This window comes from Thalassophryne amazonica, chromosome 10 (assembly GCF_902500255.1).
Source record: "Thalassophryne amazonica chromosome 10, fThaAma1.1, whole genome shotgun sequence".
Taxonomy (NCBI): domain Eukaryota; kingdom Metazoa; phylum Chordata; class Actinopteri; order Batrachoidiformes; family Batrachoididae; genus Thalassophryne; species Thalassophryne amazonica.
Window position 1 is genome coordinate 88,478,921 of NC_047112.1, and position 9,580 is coordinate 88,488,500.

Sequence of the window (9,580 nt, forward strand, 5' to 3'; positions counted from 1 at the left end):
ACTGTCAGAAACCGTCTCAGGGAAGCTCATCTGCATGCTCGTCGCCTCATCGGGGTCGCGACCTGACTCCAGTTCGTCGTCGTAACCGACATGAGTGGGTAAATGCTCACATTCGCTGGCGTTTGGCACATTGGAGAGGTGTTCTCTTCACGGATGATGCGAAGGAGATGTGTTGCACTGCATGAGGCAAATGGTGGTCACACCAGTTACTGACTGGTATCCCCCCCCCCCCCAATAAAACAAAACTGCACCTTTCAGAGTGGCCTTTTATTGTTACCTGTGAGGTGGGATGGATTATCTCAGCAAAGGATAAGTGCTCACTATCACAGATTTCGACTGGTTTGTGAACAATATTTGAGGGAAATGGTGATATTGTGTATGTGGAAAAAGTTTTAGATCTTTGAGTTCATCTCATACAAAATGGGAGCAAAACCAAAAGTGTTGCGTTTATATTTTTGTTGAGTGTGTGTGTATATATATATATATATATATATATATATATATATATATACGAGGTCTATTAGAAAAGTATCCGACCTTATTATTTTTTTCAAAAACCATATGGATTTGAATCATGTGTTATTACATCAGACATCCTTGAACCCTCGTGGGCATGCGAGAGTTTTTTTCACACTTGTCGGTTACGTCATTCGCCTGTGGGCAGTCTTTGAGTGAGGAGTGGCCCACCCTCTCGCCGATTTTTTTTTTTTTTTTTTTTTTTTTTCCCCTCCATTGTTTAGGAATGGCTCAGAGACTGCTGCTTTGTTTGATCCAAATTTTTTCAAAACTGTAAGGCACAACTGAGTGGACACCACTCGATAAATTCAGCTGGTTTTCGGTAAAAATTTTAACGGCTGATGAGAGATTTTGGTCTGGTAGTGTCGCCGTAAGGACGGCCCACGGTACCTGACGGCGATCTGCGCTTCGAGGTGGCAGCGTCTCGCCGTTTCAAGTTGAAAACTTCCACATTTCAGTGTGTGTGTATATATATGTATATATATATATATACATAAGTGTCTTTCCAACTCGTAAAATTGGTCATATTTGCGGACTTTTCTGCCAAACGTATTTGATACATCATAGAAATGTAATCGACGTGCGCACTGCAAAAACTATCCGTCATTTAGCAGGTGCGCGTCAGGCCCTGGGGAGGGTTTGGAGCCATGCAGAGGGCTGTGATCTAAAGTGGTTGTCTTTAGTTTGCCACACCCAGGGATATGTGTGAAAATTGAAGAGGGACCATCTTTAAAATATTTGTTTTGTCTTATAAAATAAAGTAAAAACATGCATTTCCCACCCCTTATGAATTATTTCATTTTTGATAATTAATAAATCGATAAAATAAAAATAAATCATAAAGAACACATCTGATTGGTCAGAAATTTTATGATGTGTGTGGGGAGCTCCTGCTTTAATGTATCTATATTTTATGTGCAACAGAGGGAGAATGTTGATAAGATGGACTAACAAAAGTTTCACCAAGTTCAGGTGCAGTCAGTGGGATTGTCACAAACAGACTCTGAGACTAGACTTGGCTGGTTGTTTATACGCTTGTTTAAAAATAGAGTCTGACTCACTCACTTTATAGTCGTAGCCACTAACATGATGGTGATGAGAATGGGCTCAACACAAAAAAAAAAACTTGCTGTAATATACTGCAGTCTTAACATTATTTGACTTCAGTTAGTGTGTAAACACGGGGCAAGCCACAGCCAAGATCTAAATCTTACCTGTTATGCTGTTTCAGTCGGATTTATCGTTACAGCCTGATTTGTTTCTGTGTAGGCTCTCAGTTGTCCAGGTGGTTTTCACAGTAGAGAAGCTTGAATCTTCGACTGGACTGGGTTGCTTGACGCAAGGACGTTTCGCTTCAAATCACAGAAGCTTCCTCAGCTAAAATTCTTGCTCTGGTAGTCTGACTTCTGTCTTGAGTCTTGTAGAGAGTCAACCCAGTCCAGTCGAACATTCAAGCTTCTCTACTATGGTTACAGCCTGATGAAAACATATCCACATAACCCGTCCTGATTGTGGACAACAGCGTCTGAAAATAGTTTGTCATGACTGAAGAAATGTAGCGTTTTAAAAGAAGTCCCTCTGTGTTTTCAGCCTGTACCAGAGAACTCCAGCTTTTTGTTCCACAACAAGAAAATTAACTTATTTTAAAAGTTGAAGAGTCACAGCTGCACCTCAATCGTTCACGTAACGTCAACGTTTATCACAGTCATCAGTCGACTCTTCCAGTGATGAAAATACATCCTGTGATCCACCAGTGCAAAAATAAATAAAATAAAATCTAAAAAATGTTAAATTACTCTGTTTACCATTTGTGTAATAAGTGAAAGAGGTGCAGAGCTTACAGCTTGCTGCTGCAGTGTAAACACACTGCCACATGCTGATGTCACAATACCTGTTTGAATGTAGCGCCTCTCGTGGCGATTTATTTTTATCACATCTGTTTAGCGTGATAATTATTAATAGCAAAATAACTGTAAATAGTAGTTTTAGTTGCCACTTAGAATGATACTATTATACCAAAAAGTTTACAAGAGATCCCCTTTAACATCATATTACAGTGCAGGTAGCAAGCAGCATTTTGTTCATAATTGCCGGCCTTGAATAAAGGCCTTGTTTAGGTGCCGTGTCGCCGACCGAATGCTCCCCCATAAAAAATGGTCTGCCCTGCCTTCATTGCGCATGTGTCGTTTCGGAGAGTCAGCATAGTCATTTATAAGCATTAGCTGTGATCCACCAATTATCACCTTGTTTCTCCTTAAAACTGCACTCCATTCATCATCTATCTCAACGATAGATATTTGAAGCTTTTGTACAACAATCATTTCCGCATAAATTCAGCATTATTTCATAATAAAAGATGGGTCTGTGCCTATGTCATTTCAGTGTGTCAATAGCGAAATGAGGTGATTATAGCCTTATTTTTCCTTTAAACTGACTTTAGAGTGATTTGAGAGTTTTTACAGGTTTTACATGCCTCACATCGGGGTGAATGTGAGGCATTGACGTGTAAAGCACATAGAGCATCTGATGCATATGGAAAAGTGCTATATAAATGCAGTCCATTTACCATTTTACCTTGTCATCTGATGATAGCTTTGGTTGAAGGGACTCATTCTCAGATGTGCTGCTGTGGTCCAAAATGCACAGCGAAGGCAGGGTGGACCAATCTTTAGGGGGGGCCGTTCGGGCCACGACACCGGGACAAGCACGGTTTGGAAAATATAAAGGCCCAGGCTTGTAATCAAGGAAATACGGTACCTACTTTCCTCGACTCAGTGGGTGTCAGTGCTGAACTTCATTTCGTACCTCTCTTGCAACTGGGCACACCCAGACTGCTCTGTCCGGCACATGCAAGGGGTTTTTAATGGAAGTGCATTGAGATGGGGCAGAGCGTTTTGTCCTATGTGAACAAAAATCCGTTATCCAAAATCCGGTATATACGGTGTTTATTATTTTGTAAAACCATACAGAAGCATTGGGACTTTTGCTTTTGTCCAGTGAGTGAGAGTATCCGGTTTATACAATGATGGTTTAGGTAAGTTTTACTGTACTTCTCTGTGTTTATTGGTGGTTTATTTAACCTTTGTATCATTGCAGGATTCTGTATCTTTGCACAAGAAGTTCATTGCTGATTGTTACAAGAGACTTGAGGTTAGTGTTTGTATAAACTCACAACTGGAGTGACTGTACCATTTTAGAAAAGTCACAGCTGAGGTTGTATTTCTTTTTCCCCTCATACAGGCAGCCAGTTCAGCCCTGGGTGGACCTACATTAACACATGCTGTCACAAGAGCAACCAAGATGCTGACGGCTACTGCTATGCCCACTGTAGCCACATCTGTACAATCACCATCCAGGTACCTGTGTGTTTTGTGGGGGGGTGGTGGTATCTGTATTGGTACATACAAAGAAATTCTTTTGGCTAGAAGTAGTGCTCATTAAGCATTCATGCAGTAAAAAGTAGTAACAAATAGCACTGACAAGTAGTAATCATATATCAGTTTAAATGAAGACTACAATGACATAAAATATGATTTAAAAAAGTAGAATTAAAGTCATTCAAAATCTGTTTTTAGGGTTGTAGAAGAGAGTAGGTTATTAGATTAGGAAAACCATTGTTACATCTTTCTTGGGTCTGATGTGGAGGATTTTGAAAATCCCCCTCCCCACTATGACTACAAAACCTAAAAACTGGTCCATGTTTCTGCTCCTGGTGAAATGTGTAACATCATCTACAGATCCACTAAGCTGGTGATAATCGAGAGACTGCTGCTTCTGGCAGAGCGCTATGTCATTACAATAGAGGTAAGCCTCACTTTCTTTGTCTTAATCATCTCTTAATATGGTTTTGACAAAAAAATATGTTTTCCATTGCCACAGGTTTATTTATTTTTATGCTATTTGTTAGAGCAAAAGGAGCTTTTTGATTTTCACTTGTAGTTTTTGTTATTTTTAGTCCCCATTGAGCATGTAATAAGTACCAGTACAGGAGCCAGTTTTATTGCTGAACATTGATTAGTCACATCCTTTTATGTTTCACTCTAGGTGTATTATAGAATGTTACTGAACACCTCAACATTTTGGTTATTATGAGTAGTGCTATTTTCATGTCACTCCAAAAAACAAACAAAAATAAAAACAAAATGAATGAAACTTTTTCAGACATTGTTCCAGAGTTTGTAGCAAAAACATGACAGCCACTGATTCGAAATAAATTTTTTGCAATATTTTTGAGTTTCGCATTTACAGGCTACAACCAACGCAGAGTTTGTACATGCACTAGCATATACGTTTTTCTCTGGACCCATAAGATATGTAAAAAGAAAATCAAAAACAAAGGGTTATCTTGTGGTTGAGTTGCTTATTTATTTCACAGAGTATTTTTGTGTCTTTCTGCGTAGGACATGTACTCAGTTCCTCGCACTATTCTACCTCACGGGGCTTCCTTCAATGGACACCCTGTCACTCTTCACATCACCTATGAGTCAACCAAAGACACCTTCACCTTAGAGGTATTTTGAGACACAAGTGGACAAAAACACAGCTTTATTGTACACAGGTGAGTCAGCAGATGATGTAGGTTGTTTCACTGTGTTCTGCAGACCCACAGCAATGAGACGGTAGGAAGTATCCGGTGGAAGATATCTGAGCACTTGAGCTGTCCGGTGGACAATGTCCAGATATTTGCCAATGACAGTGTGGTAAGTGTTGTTGTCTTTGTAACACAAACACCTTTTTTGTTGTTGCTATGTTTTTTTTTTTTAAATCTTAGAGTAGCATGTCTTTTATTTGCCATTACACAGCTGTACAATGAATCTCCTTAGTGGCACATATATTTAATAAACATATTTACCACCATGACAAAAATAACTAATAATTGTCAACATCAAAGAATAAATAATTCAATCAATCAATCAACTTTTTTCTTGTATAGCGCCAAATCACAACAAACAGTTGCCCCAAGGCGCTCCACATTGCAAGGCAAGGCCATACAATAATTATGAAACACAGTCTACGTCTAAAGCAACATAACCAAGGGATGGTCCAGGGTCACCCGATCCAGCCCTAACTATAAGCCTTAGCGAAAAGGAAAGTTTTAAGCCTAATCTTAAAAGTAGAGAGGGTATCTGTCTCCCTGATCTGAATTGGGAGCTGGTTCCACAGGAGAGGAGCCTGAAAGCTGAAGGCTCTGCCTCCCATTCTACTCTTACAAACCCTAGGAACTACAAGTAAGCCCGCAGTCTGAGAGCGAAGCGCTCTAATGGGGTAATATGGTACTACGAGGTCCCTAAGATAAGATGGGACCTGATTATTCAAAACCTTATAAGTAAGAAGAAGAATTTTAAATTCTATTCTAGCATTAACAGGAAGCCAATGAAGGGAGGCCAACACGGGTGAGATATGCTCTCTCCTGCTAGTCCCCGTCAGTACTCTAGCTGCAGCATTCTGAACCAACTGAAGGCTTTTTAGGGAACTTTTAGGACAACCTGATAATAATGAATTACAATAGTCCAGCCTAGAGGAAACAAATGCATGAATTAGTTTTTCAGCATCACTCTGAGACAAGACCTTTCTGATTTTAGAGATATTGCGTAAATGCAAAAAGGCAGTCCTACATATTTGTTTAATATGCGCTTTGCATGACATATCCTGATCAAAAATAACTCCAAGATTTCTCACAGTATTACTAGAGATCAGGGAAATGCCATCCAGAGTAACGATCTGGTTAGACACCATGCTTCTAAGATTTGTGGGGCCAAGTACAATAACTTCAGTTTTATCTGAGTTTAAAAGCAGGAAATTAGAGGTCATCCATGTCTTTATGTCTGTAAGACAATCCTGCAGTTTAGCTAATTGGTGCGTATCCTCTGGCTTCATGGATAGATAAAGCTGGGTATCATCTGCGTAACAATGAAAATTTAAGCAATACCGTCTAATAATACTGCCCAAGGGAAGCATGTATAAAGTGAATAAAATTGGTCCTAGCACAGAACCTTGTGGAACTCCATAATTAACTTTAGTCTGTGAAGAAGATTCCCCATTTACATGAACAAACTGTAATCTATTAGACAAATATGATTCAAACCACCGCAGCGCAATGCCTTTAATACCTATGACATGCTCTAATCTCTGTAATAAAATTTTATGGTCAACAGTATCAAAAGCAGCACTGAGGTCCAACAGAACAAGCACAGAGATAAGTCCACTGTCCGAAGCCATAAGAAGATCATTTGTAACCTTCACTAATGCTGTTTCTGTACTATGATGAATTCTAAAACCTGACTGAAACTCTTCAAATAGACCATTCCTCTGCAGGTGATCAGTTAGCTGTTTTACAACTACCCTCTCAAGAATCTTTGAGAGAAAAGGAAGGTTGGAGATTGGCCTATAATTAGCTAAGATAGCTGGGTCAAGTGATGGCTTTTTAAGTAATGGTTTAATTACTGCCACCTTAAAGGCCTGTGGTACATAACCAACTAACAAAGATAGATTGATCATATTTAAGATTGAAGCATTAAATAATGGTAGGACTTCCTTGAGCAGCCTGGCAGGAATGGGGTCTAATAAGCATGTTGATGGTTTGGATGAAGTAACTAATGAAAATATCTCAGACAGAACAATCGGAGAGAAAGAGTCTAACCAAATACCGGCATCACTGAAAGCAGCCAAAGATAACGATACATCTTTGGGATGGTTGAGTAATTTTTTCTCTAATAGTCAAAATTTTGTTAGCAAAGAAAGTCATGAAGTCATTACTAGTTAAAGTTAATGGAATACTCAGCTCAATAGAGCTCTGACTCTTTGTCAGCCTGGCTACAGTGCTGAAAAGAAACCTGGGGTTGTTCTTATTTTCTTCAATTAGTGATGAGTAGAAAGATGTCCTAGCTTCACGAAGGGCTTTCTTATAGAGCAACAAACTCTTTTTCCAGGCTAAGTGAAGATCTTCTAAATTAGTGAGACGCCATTTCCTCTCCAACTTACGGGTTATCTGCTTTAAGCTACGAGTTATACCACCAGGGTAAATGTAAATGTTATTAAAAAATGATCAGACAAAAGGGAGTTTTCAGGGAATACTGTTAAGTCTTCTATTTCCATACCATAAGTCAGAACAAGATCTAAAATATGATTAAAGTGGTGGGTGGACTCATTTACTTTTTGAGCAAAGCCGATAGAGTCTAATAATAGATTAAATGCAGTGTTGAGGCTGTCATTCTCAGCATCTGTGTGGATGTTAAAATCGCCCACTATAATTATCTTATCTGAGCTAAGCACTAAGTCAGACAAAAGGTCTGAAAATTCACAGAGAAACTCACAGTAACGACCAGGTGGACGATAGATAATAACAAATAAAACTGGTTTTTGGGACTTCCAATTTGGATGGACAAGACTAAGAGACAAGCTTTCAAATGAATTAAAGCTCTGTCTAGGTTTTTGATTAATTAATAAGCTGGAATGGAAGATTGCTGCTAATCCTCCGCCCCGGCCCGTGCTACGAGCATTCTGACAGTTAGTGTGACTCGGGGGTGTTGACTCATTTAAACTAACATATTCATCCTGCTGTAACCAAGTTTCTGTTAGGCAGAATAAATCAATACGTTGATCAATTATTATATCATTTACCAACAGGGACTTAGAAGAAAGAGACCTAATGTTTAATAGACCACATTTAACTGTTTTAGTCTGTGGTGCAATTGAAGGTGCTATATTATTTTTTCTTTTTGAATTTTTATGCTTAAATAGATTTTTGCTAGTTATTGGTGGTCTGGGAGCAGGCACCGTCTCTACGGGGATGGGGTAATAGGGGGATGGCAGGGGGAGAGAAGCTGCAGAGAGGTGTATAAGACCACAGCTCTGCCTCCTGGTCCCAACGCTAGACAGTCACAGTTTGGAGGATCCCAAAAAATTGGCCAGATTTCTAGAAATGAGAGCTGCTCCCTCTAAAGTGGGATGGATGCCGTCTCTCCTAACAAGACCAGGTTTTCCCCAGAAGCTTTGCCAATTATCAATGAAGCCCACCTCATTTTTTGGACACCACTCAGACAGCCAGCAATTCAAGGAGAACATGCGGCTAAACATGTCACTCCCGGTCTGATTGGGGAGGGGCCCAGAGAAAACAACAGAGTCCGACATTGTTTTTGCAAAGTTACACACCGATTCAATGTTAATTTTAGTGACCTCCGATTGGCGTAACCGAGTGTCATTACTGCCGACGTGAATTACAATCTTACCAAATTTACGCTTAGCCTTAGCCAGCAATTTCAAATGTCCTTCGATGTCGCCTGCTCTGGCCCCCGGAAGACAATTGACAATGGTTGCTGGTGTCGCTAACTTCACATTTCTCAAAACAGAGTCGCCAATAACCAGAGTTTGATCCTCGGCGAGTGTATCGTCGAGTGGGGAAAAACGGTTAGAGATGTGAACGGGTTGACGGTGTACACGGGGCTTCTGTTTAGGGCTACGCTTCCTCCTCACAGTCACCCAGTCAGCCTGCCTTCCCGACTGCACGGGGTCTGCCAGAGGGGAACTAACGGCGGTTAAGCTACCTTGGTCCGCACCGACTACAGGGGCCTGGCTAGCTGTAGAATTTTCCACGGTGCGGAGCCGAGCCTCCAATTCGCCCAGCCTGGCCTCCAAAGCTACGAATAAGCTGCACTTATTACATGTACCGTTACTGCTAAAAGAGGCCGAGGAATAACTAAACATTTCACACCCAGAGCAGAAAAGTACGGGAGAGACAGGAGAAGCCGCCATGCTAAAACGGCTAAGAGCTAGTAGCTACGCTAAGCTAGCGGATTCCCAAACAGGGAATCCGACACTAGACAGGCTGTGGAGCAGCACAGGTAACGCACGACAACAGTGCTAAAATAAAATAAAAATCCACTAGACAGGCTGTGGAGCAGCACAGGTAACGCACAACAGTGCTAAAAAATAAAATAAAAATAAAAATCCACTGGACAGGCTGTGGAGCAGCACAGGCAACGCATGACAACAGTGCTAAAACAAAATAAAAATCCACTAGACAGGCTGTGGAGCAGCACAGGTAACGCACGACAACAGTGCTAAA

At 40.5% G+C, this 9,580-nt stretch overlaps 1 protein-coding gene across 4 annotated transcripts in view; it reads left to right on the plus strand.

Annotated features, from left to right (window-relative positions):
* Positions 1-9,580, plus strand: part of usp24 (ubiquitin specific peptidase 24) — a 154,139-nt gene that overhangs the window by 76,794 nt on the left and 67,765 nt on the right. For all 4 annotated transcript variants that reach the window (XM_034180428.1, XM_034180429.1, XM_034180431.1 and 1 more), the window contains 5 exons: positions 3,613-3,666; positions 3,757-3,872; positions 4,254-4,320; positions 4,917-5,027; positions 5,118-5,216. In XM_034180428.1, the coding sequence (XP_034036319.1) occupies positions 3,613-3,666; positions 3,757-3,872; positions 4,254-4,320; positions 4,917-5,027; positions 5,118-5,216 (447 nt within the window). The remainder of the gene's footprint in view (positions 1-3,612; positions 3,667-3,756; positions 3,873-4,253; positions 4,321-4,916; positions 5,028-5,117; positions 5,217-9,580) is intronic.